The sequence below is a fragment of the Porites lutea genome, chromosome 12 (genome assembly GCF_958299795.1).
Source record: "Porites lutea chromosome 12, jaPorLute2.1, whole genome shotgun sequence".
Lineage (NCBI taxonomy): Eukaryota > Metazoa > Cnidaria > Anthozoa > Scleractinia > Poritidae > Porites > Porites lutea.
The window spans coordinates 751,959-768,878 of record NC_133212.1 but is presented as its reverse complement, the minus strand read 5'-3'; the positions used below and the strand labels follow the sequence as shown (position 1 = coordinate 768,878).

Genomic DNA, 16,920 nt, shown 5'->3' with positions numbered 1-16,920 from the left:
ACGATTCATATCAGCCTAACAATCAGAATTTGCGCACCAAATTGCAGTTACCGAGGTTTTAGCACTTGGAGCGTTGAATAAGTTAATCCGGGCAAAAAAGACAAAAATAAGTCCTTTTTCCGTTTTAATATTGAAACATAGAAGCTTTGTTTATGCCTAAAATTTTTACATATCAATCGCTTGATTGAAACGAATTACAATCTATGATAATACAGTAAACTATATATATTTCTGAAAACTAATATTTCTTTACTCAAATGGGAAGAATTTCCGTTTTTTAATTTGAAAATATGGTCTTATATTACCTTGGAGAGTTTAATGTACAACAAAACAGAAAAAACATACAAAACGTGATGACTTTTTACCTTTTTGCTGTCAAAATAAAAAGCCTCTTAATTGATAAATGCATGGTTGTAAAGTTTACGTCACTCCTAAGAGTAAATATGAAAAAAAACAAAGACTTTAAGAAGCTTGTCCGGACCCCGATATAGTTTTTAAAAATTACTGGCGAAATTAACCAGAAAACCTTGAAATTTTGACCTCCAAACAGAGAAAACCAGTTAAGCCAGAAGTTCTCTTTAGACGAAATAACTCCTAACTAGTACATAGTAGGAGACTAAAGAGTTAATGTTAAATGATCGAGAAAAGAAAACGAGACTGTGAAAGGTAATACTTTATCACAAGACTTTTTGGGACAATAAAATTCTGCATTTCAAATGGCTCGCGACATTTTATTCGCCAGTTTTACAATGCTCAAAACACACCTTGCTTACACCTCCCCCAAATTTCGCTTTCTTGAACGAACGTACCAAGGAGAAATTAAAAAGAATTCTTATACATTTTTTGTGGGGGGGTAGGGGGCGGCAAAAGGGGTTTATTATGAGCTACGTGAGAGTGGCGAATCGACCTCGGTTCAATGCGGCCTGACCCGGATTTTTAAGAGAGGAGAATATCTATACTTTACTTAAACTATACTTTTAAAATCCCTTCATATAAACATCATTTCTATTTTAACAGTTATTTGGTCTAACTTGTGATAGTGTCCCACAGTTTGACTGGAGATATTGTTTTAAGCCGCGCCTGCTCGCCACCAGGCAGTCCGCTGAAAAAGTTGATTCCCGTCAACAATTCGATATCACGAACTCTTGCTGTATGTTCTAAGAGGTATTCCGAAGAAGACTGAACCTAAAACAGAGAAAACGGAAATTAATTGAAATGAGAGTTTAATCATCTTACTGCCTAAAAATACTTCCGAGGTGAAATGTTACTGCATTTCACGAATAGGAGTCTTTCAGTCTAGCAGTAAAATATTGTAACGGTTTTCCCACAGCTAATATATATCCCCATTTTTTAGATTGAAATTAGAACCTTAACGGCGCAGTAACATATATAAACTTCCATTATTAATATTGTCGTAATATCTCATAGTTTCCTTGGTTTATTAAAACCGTTTGATTGTTCCCTGTCTTTAAACTTTTTGCCTTATAGCCATTGTAAGTCTAGTCAGTCAACTTGGGGAGTAAAAACAGCGACGAAACCTTAGTAAATAAAAAGCAACTTTCATGGAGTCTCCTTCCTCAACGAACCCAAAAACTGAAGGCAAGTTTCTTGCTGGAAGGCTTCTGATTCTTCAGGATTTTTATTTTTAACACATTTCGCGAGTTCCTTTTCAACAAGTACTCCACAGTTAATTTGCAAATACTGTAGGAAAGCTGGTATTTATTTTTTTTCGACAGTGGTGTTTTTCTCCAAAGACTACCTTCACAGAACTTAAGTGAACCCCTTTGAACGTAATTGTTGAAACCTAGTTGTTAATCTTAGTTTCACAGACACAAACCCTGCTGCATGGACGGCTTTTCAGATGAGGTAGTATGAAGGAAATAACGTCAAGACGACCCTCGCATCCTGGCACTTCTTTGTAATACGTTTTGTTGCTACTGTCACATCGTAAAATGATTTTGTAGAAATGAGTGGGAATTGCAACAGAACTTGTGTCATTTTTAAGCCACCTGAAAGAAGAGAAAATTGCTAGTTTTCATCTGATGTCATTACAAGTTTTGACATACGTTTAATCCATGTAGAAACAGTTCTTGCAAAGAAAGGTTAGTTAATTAAAAAGATATAGGGATACAGCACTTTTATGTCTTCCTATTGAGTTCGTTTACCCGAAGATAACCCTACTAAAGCGACCCCAATGAAAAACCGTCTTTATCTAATACAGTTAACAAAAAATTATGTTTTCGAACTCTTCAACGAAGACGGATTGTCTAAGGTAAGCCTTATTCAGATTTTACAACCTTTCTTACAGAGACAGCCTGGGTACTAACCTCGTGATTTTGTCGTCATCATCTCGTTGCCCATCTACATCTTCGTCAAATATTGAACCGGATATGACGTAGACGTACTCATATTTAACTGAAAGATCTCGTACCATCTTCTCAAGAAACAACCAGATACCTAGAGGCAAAAGATCTGAATAAATGATTGCATTGAGTCATACAATATTATTTGAATAAAGCAGGAAGGTTTACAAAGTTTTTCCTCGAGAAGATCATGAAAGCACAGTAGCTTTACTCGATCAATCTTATTGTTTTAAAAGTTACTGAGTTTTACTTAATTCATCATGCCAACGATACAAATGAAAGCTATTGAACAGAACTTTCCTGTGGTCCTGTTTATTATGTTGAATAAAGAGGTTATAACATTTGAGTCAATGAATCAAAATTCTAAGCGTGACCACTCAAATGAAAGCTACTTAGCAGTGCTTTTGTGTTGTGCTATTTGTGAGGATGGTTCTTACTTTTGAGTCTGAATAACTCCAACATTAATCAATGTTTTTCGGGAGCTCTTACCAGCATTGAACCAATGGTGCTGCGGCGCAATGTTTGACAGTAAAAACGAGTTCATCACCGTTTCATCATTCACATCAAAAGTATCAAAATCGCCATTGGGTGCCATGTGACCACGGTCAAAACCTGAACGGGAGTAATGAGTACATAGAGAGGCATGGCCATCCGTTAATCGAATGTCTCGCCGGAAGCAATTTCTTCTGGGGGCACTCTGAGATGCTTTCTATGTAAATAGAAAGGTGTGCATGAAAATCTTTAAAAGATTAAACCTATAATCTATTAACAAAGAATACTAAGCTTTAATTGTGACAGGGTGATTTTCTTCGAAAAAGTCCATAAACATGCGTATAACTAATATTTCATAGTTCTCGCCCGTTTTCCCCCGCCTAGAAAAAGCCTTTCTATTCCCTAATCATGAAACTTTAAGGGGGAATGGGTACAAGCTATCAGCGTAACGATTTCTGGGATCATTTTGGGGTGAAAAAACGTTACTTGTGATTGGTCAATGGCTGCCTTGAATACCATCAACCAATCATAACTAACGCTTGTCCCCCCAAAACGATCCCAGAATTCACCTCTCCCAAAGCTTGTAGCCATACTCCCTGGAGTTTCAGAGGTGGGGAATTTGCGTGTGGAAGGGCTATTGTTTTTCACTGTGACAATGATATCATATTTTTATTTAACTTCTTCAGTTTGTTAGTATTCTAGACTTATTTATTTGCAAAGATGGCATTCACCCTGATGCATTTGAAAATTATTGACTAATACTGCTTGGAAAGTAGGTGCAATGTACCAGTTCATGTTGTATGTTTTTCAGTAGGACTTAGCAGTGCCGGATCCAGACCTCGAGATAAAGGGGCGGGGTGCCGGTCATCCAGACCCTTAAATAAGGGGAGGGGGCGGTCCCTAAAAAAATTTTTTTCGGTCCTTCGGGCCTCGGTTTGGTCTAAAAATTGGGGGGGGGGGGGGCTGCCCCTGGATCCGCCACTGCTAAGAAAGATTCCGTACGTACCTCTCCGTGAAGCTTGTATGCTACCCATAATGGTAAACGAAGAGAGGTGCTATAGCCCGTCACGAAATCCTGCTGAGTAAGTATGCACCCCCCTGTACCTGCTCCACCTTGGGGTACCCCCCACGGGAGATGCATCTCCAACAGCTGGGATGCTAAGGACGAAGACAAAATCATTCGCGTTACGAAAAATTACGATAACTGAATTATTTAGCAAGAAAATGAATAAAAGAGAAACGATTTCTTACTTTGATTTTGATTTAAGTCAAGCAACTTGTCATATCGAGCAACATCAGTGTCGTTCACCTGTGTGTAATCAAAAACAGAACCTAGGTTATGCTACAAAAAAATTGGTTTAGAGGATCAGATTAGATCGATAACGTGGCTCCTGAAGAAATAAACACCAACTGGACTGATTAATTGGGTCGGAGCTGCCGGCCTTGCCCTGATCCTTGCAAATGATCAAATGTTCTAGCCATCTCGGAAAAGAACGAAAGTTGCAGGTCTCGTCTTGTAGAAATGAAATGGTATGACCCTCTCATGTCTGACAACCCTTACTGTCTGTCTTTAGCCTGCGAGCAAGCTCTCCATTCAGCGGAGTCGCGAGAAGTCGCGCTAAAGCCGCATGTGAAAGGGTACGCGAGTGCGTGGGAGCGTTCTCTCGCGGGAAGGTTCAGAGAGCTTGCAAGCAGGCTGGTCTATCTTTTATGGGGTTGTGGGTTTAGGTAGGGTGGGTCCCACTCAACGGACCCATGAGTACCATACGTGTCCAATACTCTGACAAATTTATGTATAGCTTTGTTAAATTTCTCATTGTTTTACTTCGTTCTCTGTACAGTATTGTAATGCAATGCCATGTATAAATTTGTCGGAGTATTGGACAACCCTCATGAGACAAGTTGGCGCCATTACCATTGGGAAGGTTTTTCAGAAAAGCTGCATAAAGAAAACGAAAAAGACCCTGCTAACCTGACAATAAGGGCAAACACATTTACTGCATTCCCGCGGTTGCGAGGGATAACGACAAGAATCGTTTTGAAATAAATTGCCGTCACTTATTGACTCATAATCTACAGCTTTCTCACACGGGTCCAGAAGGTGAGATAAACTGCCAGGCGTTCCATCGTTTGGGGCAGGTTTGAGTCTGAGGAGACCTGGAACCAATAAGCAAGATTTATCATTACAAAGGCTCTCGAAGAATGCTTCTTTTCTGCTGTAAAAAACGGGGTACAACCTTATCCATCATCATGTAAGAAATGCTATTTATACTATTATTGTTATTACAATGAACTTCCTACGAGTAACCTGGGAAAATTCACAGTACATCTCTGGAAAGTGCAATGTTAATTGAAAGTCTGAACAATTCGTGAATTTTCCGACGACTGCTCTTATCACCGAAAACCTTCTGAAGATTGTTCGCATATTGTGGTAACTCGAACAATTCCAAAGATTAAAGAAATCCACCAAGAATTGTGGAGAAAAATGCAAAGATGTCTTCGTTGTAGCTTGCTTTCCTTTGGCCAAATTACGTATTTTAATTTACGACGCCGTAAAATAACGTCTAATAAACCGATCAGGTTTTCGTATATATAACACAAGTAAAGTATTTTCTTTCTTTTCCGACAATTGTTTTAAACTGGGCAAAATCTCGCGCGATACAGCCGGCCAATCAAGGCGCGCGTTTATCAACCCCCAGGAAAAAAGGCTTCATGCTTATGCCCGGGGGGGGGGGGGACTCCGCACATGAAAGGGGTGGGGATGCTCGTCGTCCCGCTTAGGGGTGTAAATTTCGGATTTTGGTCTCACTTAGGGTGTTCTGGGCAAAACGCCATCATATTAAGCCGAGAAGGTCTCGTTTAGGGTTGCACGCAAAAAAATATAAAAATGTATCTATTGTCGGAGTTTTAACATGGTTGTCTCTTTTAGGGGTTATAAAAAGCTTGGGTCACGCCCAGATCGGTCTCGTTTAGGGGTTTAATTCAAAATTTCCGACGAGCATCCCCACCCCTTTCATATGCGGAGTCCCCCCACCCCCCCCCCCCGGGAGGGGCTTATGCTACATCATGTAATAGATATCTGAATTGCCATGTTATACTCTGTGACCTTACCTGCTATCAAATTATATATCTCAGTATTCTGGAAAGGTTCAACTACTTCTCCATTCTTGAACGAAGGACCATGTGCGGCAAAGAGGGTCTAAAAAAAGGAACAAAGTGAATCTCTCAAACAACACATGACGTGGTTGTCATAAAATAAAGTACACAAGAAGAGAAATAATACTTTTACCCTCATGTTTTCATCTAAGCTGTCATAGCCGTGTTGTCCTCCGTCACAATACTGCAGTCCAGAAGTTGAACTTGAGCAAAAAATAATGGAAAAAAGAAAAAAATACATATGCTGAAATGTTAGCACGTGTAAATGAAATAAAAACACAAATTTAACTTCTTTAAAAGTATTTTTGAGTGAGGTCAATGTAGTCCACAAGTTGTCTCTCATTTTCCTGAGGGATAGTGGAGCGACTGAAATACGTGTGCACATAAAAAATACCACTCACGTTCTTCGCACGTGGTAAATTTTCACGGGCGCGAGTATTTCGCGTGCCCTACCCTCTCTTAGGAAAATGAAGTGTTGGGGAATCAGGTCTGTATGGAATATTAACCACTTACTTGGTTCCAATCTGCCAGCTATCCTCAGCGTAGACGACGACTTCTCCTATTCTCCTGTTTAACAACGATCAAAGATTGTTACTAATTAAGTGGTACTTTCTAGCCCCCGTAAATAAGCTTGAAGAACTGAATTCTTTCTAATATGAGCACCGATTTAAGTTTGGAAGGTATCATTGCGCGGATGTCACTAAAACAGGGAACAAGGAACTGGGAACAGGGAACTGGAATCAGGGAACAAGGCAACGAGCACCTGAAAATTTGGTTTTGTTCCCATTTTTCACAATTCCGTTGCCCGTGCTCATTCTTCGCCTTCCGTCCATCACTGTGCAGAATTTGAGTCGTACCTGCTGTGCGAGTAGTGAAGACGCTTTGGTAAATTTTCTTTCAAAAACACTCGCAAGTGAGATTTACACTGAAAACAAACAAACCAAAAAAACCCATTAAATATTAAAAAAGCACTGAGATCCACACATTTGAGAGCTTATACCTCTACCTCATTTTACTTGCTTTAAAGACATCGAGAAAGTTTGCATAGTGGAAGAGTTTGACAAGAAATATCTTGGTAAACCGGATCTCATTAGCATTCTTGTCATAATGATTCGGACTAGAATGAAATAAAGACTTGGTATAAATCTGCCTCCCTTAATCTTTTATTCATTCTCACCACAGTTTTCACTGCACTTTTAGAATGATGTTGGCTTAATTTTTTTGTTACTTTGACATTGTGCTTGACATAATTAACTAATACAGGCAATTTTATTGGACAGCAGCTATAACATAAGAATGCAGAGGTATAGCTCAGTCATAATTTATGTTGTATGATGAGAAATATTCTTCTTCATATCTAGAGCTAATACGAGTTATAAGTCTGGGAAGGATACAGGCTAACGCAAAGGACTATGGACTGGATTCACCACAAAAGAGACGCCTGGGCACGAGGCAAGAAAATGTTCTGTTTCTTCATAGCTGACGTAATGTGACTAAAAAACATATGATCAACTCAACCTCTGCTTTTCCTTCTATCACGATTCGACTTCATTTGTGGCAACAACTAAAATAGTGTAGCGGGTTAAGAGCTTTTTTACAGGCCGCGCGAGGGGAACACGCGAAGGGGAGAGGCCCTTCTCCTTTTTTTCCCTCGAGCGTCCCCGAGATTTCTTCCTTCGCCCTAAAAAATCCGGCGCCTGCTACACAGGCTAAAATGGTGGAGCAGGATGAGCTTACCTTAAGACGAGACACGATATCTTCAGCAGTAACTAAGAAAGAATTATAATCAAAAAAATTAAATATGAGGCATCAACATTCAGTCCAAAAAGGATCGGAACTGAACGCGTAGGATTTGATTTTGCTGTTTGTTGACTCAATTCAGCCTGTGAATAGAGCTGACTCTCATCGCTCCCCGTCGCCAGGAAACAAAGACGAAAGGGAGCTATGAGGGGCGACTGTATTCGCCGCATTTTGACTGAGGAATCAAAGGAATATGTCAAACTGTGCTACGTAAAGACAAGATAGCTTTTTAGCAAACAAGTGTGCTGGAAACCTTAAAACCACGATGTTAGCAGGCTTTTGGTGTGAGGGAGAACTAAAAATATCACTTACCTCCAGGCTTGGGGTTAATTGACATGAAAGTACCGCCATACCGTTGCGGAGACTGTATGTCATTCAGCGTTACATTGAACTGAAAGACAACAAAAACAAATAAACAAGCAATGCCCTGTATAAATAATACAGATCAACATTGATATGAAATAAAAAAGGACTAGTTTTCGTTACTGAACAATTTAATTTGATTTCATTTTTATTTCGTATAAAAACACTTGACCACACTGTTTAACAACGTTAAAAAACTGTTACTAGTTAACAAAAACAAATAAACAAGCAATGTCCTGTATAAATAATACAGATCAACATTGATATGAAATAAAAAAGCACTAGTTGTTGTCACTAAAGAATTCAATTTGATTTCATTTTTACGTTGGCACAAAAACACTTGACCACACGGTCTTATTTTCACCACCAATAAATAATTTTTGAATTATTTAATTAATTATATTTTGATTGAAATTGAGTGATCCCAATAAGCTGCCAATAAAAGCGTTAATTTGAACAAAAAAAAAAAACGAAATCCAGGAAGATTTTGGTGGTTACTCTCAAAACTAAAAGAGGCCAAACTAGGAAAAGTAACAAATATAAGAAATACCTTATCTAGGTAGACCACCCTGCTACAACTTGTTGGAGCCATACCTAGCCAGAGAGACAAGAAAGATTAATAGCAATACACTGGGCTGGAGATTTTTTGTTCCTGGTTTCAGTATTATAAAATAACTACAAGGAGAATGCCTTCATAACTTTAACTAGTCTTAACTGGTAAAACAAAAAATTTGCACGTGCCTTGAAACGTTTAACTTCACGGTAAACAACACATTTGCAAGTTTTAATAATAATAATAATAATAATAATAATAATAATAATAATAATAACAATAATAATAATAATAATAATAATAATAATAATAATGCACCTACCTTGAAAAGTTCAATTAGTTAAACAACAAGACTGGTTGTGCCGTAAGAAGCTAATTTAGCAAAATTGCACTTTCGTTTAACTTTCACTACCGCATCAAATTCACAATTGAACGCACATTTAAGCCTTTATAAAATAAAACACTTACCGTGATCACCGACTAAAATGATGTTTATCTTATCTTCCAAAGATCGATCTTTTAAACCGCTCCAGAGACGTCCAATCATGCTATCAACTATCTTGATTTGCTCATTCGTCTGGAACAAAAACACAGAGAAAGGGTGAAAAAGCAACTTAACAATACAAGATTAAAAAGAACAAAACAAAACAGAACAAAACACTGAAAAAGCAAATCCGGTACAGACGGGTGAAACCTCGATTTAACGCGGAACCTACATAACGAAGTCCTCGGTATGACGAACGATTTTCTTCAGGCCGACCAAAATTACAATAAAATGTATGGAACATAACCTCGACAGAACGAACCTCGATTTAAGGAAATCCTCGTTATAACGAACACAATCCAGAAACGCAAACGTAAAATATACCTCGACTCGACTCGATATAACGAATAAATGTCAACATGTGACCGAAGGATGGCTAAAGACAAGAGACTATAAAGGGGACAGAGATGGCATCCCCCATATACACCCTATTCCATAGGTAATTCGTCTCGAGTTATTTTTAGAATCGGGATAAAGTTATACCTCGCGCGAGGCGTGGATGTTTCGTGGAGGTTTCGCATGACCAAACACCGTGCAAAACATGTCGGGTGAGAGGCAATAAAAGCGTAAAAAGATCGAGAGCATTCCTGACTATTGAAGCGAAATGAGTCGGCGCTCACCTGGGAAAAAGGAATCGCTGGACTCTTTGACAACCTGTGAAATCAGTTCAACTCGAAGTTGTCGTAACCTTAGTGCTTTAATAAAATGAGAAATTTCGCCGGTCTATTGAAACCGGTCGTTTGTACAATTTAGGGAGTTTAAGATCCAACGACGCGGACGACAACTAGAACGTCAAAAAAAAAAACAGTAGGTGTAATTACCAAAACAACAACTTCGCACGTGCAACACACTTTTTTGTTCATTTCTTTCCCGTTTTTGCACGACTACGACGTGAAAATGCCTAATTTCGCATTTTATGGAGGACGTAAATAAGCAACGACGAAATTTTATTTCTCTTTCTGAGCTTGAATATGGTCCCTTGAAATTCAGCTTTAGGAGGGTTCGCCTACAATTGATAAAGTAAGTGGGTAGGAATAATCGCTATAAAAACTGAAAAAAATAAACATCAAACCAGAAATTGCTCTCTTCAAACTGTAAATTATAAATGATCCTGAGAGAATATTCAGTGTGTTAAGGATTTCCCTGCTCTACTGTTAGCTCTATACAAGAGAGGAAGGGCGATTCTTTTTTAATTTCGGTTTCGCTGACACAGCTTTCGCAGAAATCTCGCTGTAGTCGTTTTCGTCGACAAAAGGAATAGCAAAATCGCTCTCCGCGTCTTCCCCCATTTTGTTCTGCGTCATTTCGTGAAGGACGCGTGGCTCTCAGCGTGGGTCATCCACGCGGAACACATTCGCGCTATGTGATTGGCTGTTGTCTAATCCCCCTTGAGATCTGTGGTGTTAAAAATAACTCGAGACGAATTACCTATGGAATAGGGTGTATATGGGGGATGGCCTCTCTGTCCCCTTTATAGTCTCTTGCTAAAGATGAATGCGAAACAGACCAACGAGGATAAAGTTTATGTGTACAGTAGTTTAAAGCAGTTTTATTTGCCTGTTCTTGTGTTTCTAGTGCCATAGCTATTGTACAGCTCTGAACTGAGACAACAGCTTCGTATACAAATGTTCATTACAGAAATTGTTCAGATCCGGATCATGCTGGACGTTGGAAATTAATCATTAACTATACCTTGATATAACGAACATTTTGCTTGTTTTGCCCAAAATTTATGAAATCGAGGTTTTCGATATACCGAACCCCCGATATAACGAACAAATTTCCACAGTCCAGTGGCACTTCGCTGAATCTAAGTTCCAATGTACCTATCTGGTAAGGTAACAGGAGCAGATGTTCTGCTAATCGCTAGCCCGGGGGGGGGGGGTACTCGATATATCCTTGGGTGGGGAGGTGCGGTCCGGCCCCTCATACCCTGACCCTGTTTAAGACAAAAATCGCTGATTTTCCTACCCTGTTTAAGACAGAATTCCGATTTTGAATACCCTGTTAAAGACATTTAACCCGAAACCATACCCTGTGTAAGACAATAATAAATATCGAAACTCTTTCTTATTTAATCCATTGGCAATCACAAAACTATTTAAAAAGATACCCTGTTTAAGACAAAAATTGATAAAATCGATACCCTGTTTAAGACAAAATTGACAAAATCGATACCCTGTTTAAGACAAAAATTGATAAAATCGATACCCTGTTTAAGACAAAAATCCCGAAAAACATACCCTGGCTGGCCGCACGCCCCCATTAAGCCCTTATAACGGAGTACCCCCTCGGGGAGTCGCTAGGCCTCATTATTCCGCGCGGCCTTTGCGTTTCAAGTCTTGTGGTCCGAGCGAGTCCGAGCGGCCGTTCGTCTAGGATACGTCGCCAAAATGCATTGGCCTAGAAGGCCTGGGAAGACGCCGTACAGGCACTAAGCAAGTGTAATCTCACCTGGTCAGCATGAGGGCCGTTTCTGTGGGCTGTGTAATCCGGTTCATGGAAATATAAGGTGATCAAGTCAGGTCGTCTGCATAGAAAAAACAGGCATAAAAACTCATACTTAGAAACTGTCGAATCTAATGTTGATATCTGATATGTGACTATTAGGGAGCTTTAGCAACGACGACGGCGACGGCAACCAGGACGTCAAAAAAAGCAATAGGTTTATTACGCAAAACAAACAACTTTGCACGTGCATCACGACTTTTTGTACATTTCTTTACCGTCCTTGCACGACTACGACGTGAAAATGCCTAATTGCAAGTTTTATGGAGGACGTAAACAAGCGACGACGAATCTCTTTTTCTCTCTCTACACTTGAGTGCGGTCCTCAGGAAATCAACTCAAGGGAATTCGCCTACTCTTGCCATTTTAAGCAAATTGGAATAAACGCAACAAAGATTGAAAAAACGGGAATTCATTTTAAAACTGACGTTTTCGCCGCTGTTACCGTCGTCGATGCTAAAGCTCCCTATTAATATCTCATGCGCTACACATTCTGGGGAAAATTTGGTAACTTTAGAGACATGTAAAATCGATAACTGTGTGGCATGACTAATGTCATGCAGCAATTCTTTGCTGAATGTTTCACTTTGAACGTTTGTGTCTTGGAAATGAAATATGATGATTTCAATCGTCTTGTTGTAGATGGACTCATACTATACCAGGAAGTGCTGACTAATTTTTTACCTTCTTCCATCATCTTTCTCCGGGTCAACCTGGGTTCCCTGTACAGGTAGATCCAGCCAGCTGAGTACTTTATCCACGCGTACGCTGAACGGATGCGACCTAACAATTCAAGAACAATATTGAAACGGCATTGATACTGTACTGGGGTAACAACTCAATCAAGTGAATGAATTAATGACTGTGAATATGAATGAATGAATATGAATTCAATTCAATTCAATTCAATTCAAAGTAGACAGACTGCAAATTATAGTAGTTGCCAAAAAATATATCTACGTGTCCCAACTGTTCATCAGTAGGATGCCTAAAATGCGGACAATTCCACAATTGGTTTCGGCGCCATTAAATCCTATACCAATTGCAGAACATTTTAGGAGGAGCCAACCACCGTGTGAGCACAGTCGCGGACAACACATATAAGGGAGGAAAATAACGCAAAGCAAAACTAAGACGTTATTAAACGAACTAAATGTACACGCAACTTAAATAAATAAATAAATAAATAAATAAATAAATAAATAATGCACGCGCCCAAAATTAAATTGAGACTATTGCCTTACCTTCGTATGAAAAGATACTTACTGATTATATTTGTATGTTATGTTGGGCAAAATTCCTGGAAGAAATTGTAGGTCGTTACTTTTGATATGAAGAACAATGCAGTTATAACGAACTCTACAAGCTACTTAGCATTTCTCACAAATCTAATGCTTTTCGTTTCTCCTTATCACTTACGCCTCTATGAAATAATCTTACCTTCTATTGGTACCTCAGAACCAACCCAAAAATAACAGGCAGAGACAAGGCCTTGTTTCACGGCGGTAGTCCATATCTGAAAGGAAATAAATATGTCGTTATCATTTTATTCGCCTGAGAAAACAGCGGACATTTGGCGACACCACCAACGACTCCGGCGAAATAACGTCTGAAGAACGGGCGCTGAAATTCCATACTGATGACGCGTCACTACCAAGATCTGAGTTGTGCTTCTGATTGGTTGAAGCAAATTTTCAATCAATTAGAAGCACTAAAAAGATCTGGGTAGTGACGCGCCATCAGGATAGAATTTGCGCTTGTTCCTGAGAAGTCACTTCGTGGGGAAACCAGTGGTAGCGTCGAGAAATACCGGCTGTGTTCTCAAGCTATCAGTTTAGGATCCCTTCTAAAAAGGGAAGTATCACGAGTATAGTTTGTTTATGTGCTAATACGGCAGGTATCATGAATGAGATCCATTAATATAGGACGCCGCGTGATCTTAAGTTAACTTCCGTTGACCTCTGAAAGTCTTCAGTTCTAACATAACAGGTGCTACGTTTCAATGCCTCGTTTCTCATATATTTCAGTAGTTTTATTTCTAAATGTCTCTGAGATTTCATTTGATCGAATTATACGTCAGTTAGTTTGGAGTGATGATGATGATGATGATGATGATAATGTAGATGATGATTATTCGATTCTCAAATAACCTCATTTTCCAGCTACAATTGAACCCGAAATCGCCCCCTAATCCCTGGAACTGTACTGAATACCATCGACAATTTTGGCAGGTGGTGGGTTAATCTTATCGAGTTAAACCATCAGCCCTTGAGTAAACAATGCCCACATGAATCAGTTTAATATTTTCTACTCACAGGTTCGCCTTTCCACCATAACATAGGATCTGCAGATGCTGGTGAACCATAGCTAAAACTGCCATTAAGCGCGCTGTCTACAAATTTGTTAGCTACAATACCGCTATGCGATGGAAAGAGACCCTGTTGATAAAAAATGAAAATGGGTAGAACACGAGGGGTGTAAGCATTTAAAAATTTTGGCAGGATTATTTGTCCTTTTAATTTTTAAATCTGTGAACAAAATCCTACCATGTTACCATTTAAATGAAACCTCTTTTGAAGTAATTATCAAGCATGAGAAGAGAGTTGAAAATACCACGCGTAGCGGAGCATTTTTGACTTACTTCGAGATGTTTCATCTGGTGATGAAACACTGTGTCGAATGCTCGATATTACTTCTCAAACAAAATGATTTTAGAAGGAGAAACTAAGGATACAAAAATGAGCAGCTTTTCCTCTGATTTCCAAACACCCATTAAACATTAATTTCCTTTGTATTTTCTTTATGAATTATGATGAGTTTGAGAAGAACTTTTACATGGTACATATAGTACTTTTTTAAATCTTAAGATTTCACTTAAAAAGAAATTTGATTTTTTTTTGCGTGATTTGTTTTATCTTTCCCCACCATTACAAGTGAACGTGTTTAAAAGTACGGTAAAACGGACAACAAAAAGACGTGCAACTTGGTTCAAACGTGGTTGGTAACTCAAAAACGCCCAACATTGGCCGTATTTATACTAGCAGACGTCTTCGACGCCCAGACGCATTAAACGTCTGACTGTTAAGTGCGTCCCGTTTTTATACTAGACGTCTTAAACGTCTGAGACGACTAATTCATCTGTTAAGTGCGTCGATCGGACGCACTTAACTTCAGACGTTTTATTTGTCTGACGTTTAATGCGTCTGCCTCGTTTCCCGTATTTATACGAGACGTCTAAGTCGCCTAAGACGTCTTAAACGTCTCAGACGTCTTAGACGTCCTCTAGTATAAATACGGCTATTGCTATTCAACTCGTTTTACAGCAATGTTGCAAAACAAGTTGCGCGTTTTTTGTTACCCGTTTTACTGTAGCTTAAGACTGTTGAATTTGACCTCCCACACATTTCTAGGAGAAAATAACACAAATCCGAATTCTTAGGTCAAGAATGGATCTTTCCTAATCAAACTTTGGGAGAGGTTTATACTTTAGTAAGGTTTATGATGCCTATAGAACTACTCGAAGGGTTCTAAAGAAACTTTGACGCTGTTGATTTGAATAACTCACCGTTGCCATTGAATAATGGTTTGGAAATGTTTTCGTCGGAAACTGAGGCAGTAGAAATTGCGCCCTCACACCGTTTTTAGCTGTTATTACGAAAAGAAAAACGTTTTAAGAAGTAAGCAAACATCGGCACTCAAATATTCCTCCAAAATGTAATAACGTTATTTGCTAAGTTTCCGCTGAAGTAAGATGTTGACGATCAAATACGTGTAGAACATTTCCGGGTTACCCCAGCCTCTGTTTCAAAGCGAAGCGAAGTACGATGCCATTGATATAAAAATTGTTTTAATACTCATGCAAATAAAATTATTCTTTTGCATTTAGCCTTGTTTTGAATGTGAGAGTTTTTGGAACTCGGAAATGTCCTAATGTCATTATTTTCTAAGCGGTTTACTGGTCTAAGAAAAGGAGCAACGGTCTTTTATCGACAGTATATAAAAAGGCAAACGAGGTATCAGCAAAATCAAACATCTTACATACTCAAGAAAATTTCTTACCAAGGTAATTAATGTTGGGAGTGATATTTCTTTCCAGGTAGTCAGGTCGAAATCCATCCATTGAAATAAGAATGACTGGATATTTGGTTGATCTGGTTATACACGACAATGGATAAACACATGAAATTATAAAAGGAGACTAAAACTCACTGTTAACTTCAAACGAGTTGAGTATTTTGCAGCTTGTAAACAAAGTGATTCTTCGAGTCAGTTACTTATTACCTCCCAGCCGATCGGCACGCGCGAAGTCGTTATCTAAGACGACATAAATCTGAATGTAGGTTTGGCGTCGATATCCGAGTTAATAAGCCACAAGCCTGCGAGCAAGCTCTCTGTAGCCAGTGTACAGACCCCCTCCCCGCTCCTCTCAGGAAAAATCGAGGGGGGGGGGGGTCTGTACACGGGCTAGCTCTCTAGGGCGCTTGCTCGTAGGCTAATAAGCCAATTGATCTTAGCAGATAAAGCAAGAAAAATCAGCTTAATGATAACAAAAGTTACCTTTCCTCATTGCACTCTGTTGCAGGTCCAGGTAATTCTCCGCCTGAAAACAAACAAACAAACAAACAAAGAAATAAACAAAACAGCCACTGACAAATCTTGTTACCAAAGTGGAAAGTTCGTTGCTAAACGTTTACAGTAATAATATAACTCCAAAAAAAGCACTGGTCTGTTAGGGCAACAATGCTGTAAAAATTCGAAACAATGCGGCCAAGGCGATGTTACACGGCACAATTCGCAGCAAAAATTTTCCGCGCAACACAGCGTTGCAACAATTGTCGGATGGCAATTGCTAAATTTAAGCGTCCAGAATGCACTAGATTGCATCTCAGATAACTTCAATCTCAAAAATTTTCCTGGAGGAGCATGTGCCCGAAACTCCCTAGAAAAGTGCGCCATTCGCGGTCCTGCTGGGCGATATCGCGCCCATATTGCCACTGTACACTATATCTCTAGGTATCCTCTACTTATTTTTCCTCGTATAAATGGCCCTATTGTTGCCCTAAAAACGTCTCTGCAGCAGTTGCATAACATCGCCCTTGAACCGGACCTCGAGCCCAGTCGCTAGCCACGTTGCCATCTAG

General features: G+C 39.2%; 1 protein-coding gene across 1 annotated transcript; it reads right to left on the bottom strand.

The window, feature by feature from the left end:
* Nucleotides 1-37: 37 nt before the first annotated feature.
* LOC140921840 (ectonucleotide pyrophosphatase/phosphodiesterase family member 3-like) lies at nucleotides 38-16,916 on the bottom strand. The gene is made up of 24 exons (XM_073371840.1): nucleotides 16,847-16,916; nucleotides 16,337-16,379; nucleotides 15,839-15,930; nucleotides 15,345-15,424; nucleotides 14,095-14,217; nucleotides 13,220-13,295; nucleotides 13,046-13,079; nucleotides 12,464-12,562; nucleotides 11,726-11,801; nucleotides 9,196-9,304; nucleotides 8,725-8,768; nucleotides 8,124-8,202; nucleotides 7,749-7,780; nucleotides 6,869-6,936; nucleotides 6,525-6,578; nucleotides 6,145-6,214; nucleotides 5,967-6,054; nucleotides 4,828-5,012; nucleotides 4,107-4,164; nucleotides 3,862-4,013; nucleotides 2,853-3,072; nucleotides 2,328-2,457; nucleotides 1,838-2,009; nucleotides 38-1,185 (listed from the first exon to the last, which is right to left on the bottom strand). The coding sequence occupies exons 1-24, from the start codon at nucleotides 16,914-16,916 to the stop codon at nucleotides 1,027-1,029; spliced, it is 2,313 nt and encodes a 770-aa protein (XP_073227941.1). The 3' UTR covers nucleotides 38-1,026.
* Between the last annotated feature and the right edge of the window lie 4 nt (nucleotides 16,917-16,920).

Coding starts and splice junctions, on each gene's coding strand:
- LOC140921840 (XM_073371840.1), bottom strand. CDS start 16,916: ATGGCAACGTGGCTAGCGACTGGGCTCGAGGTCCGGTTCAAGGGCGAT. Junction 8,203..8,724: donor GGGTGGTCTACCTAGATAAG/GTATTTCTTATA, acceptor GTTGTCTTTCAG/TTCAATGTAACGCTGAATGA. Junction 3,073..3,861: donor CATACAAGCTTCACGGAGAG/GTACGTACGGAA, acceptor CTATTTACATAG/AAAGCATCTCAGAGTGCCCC.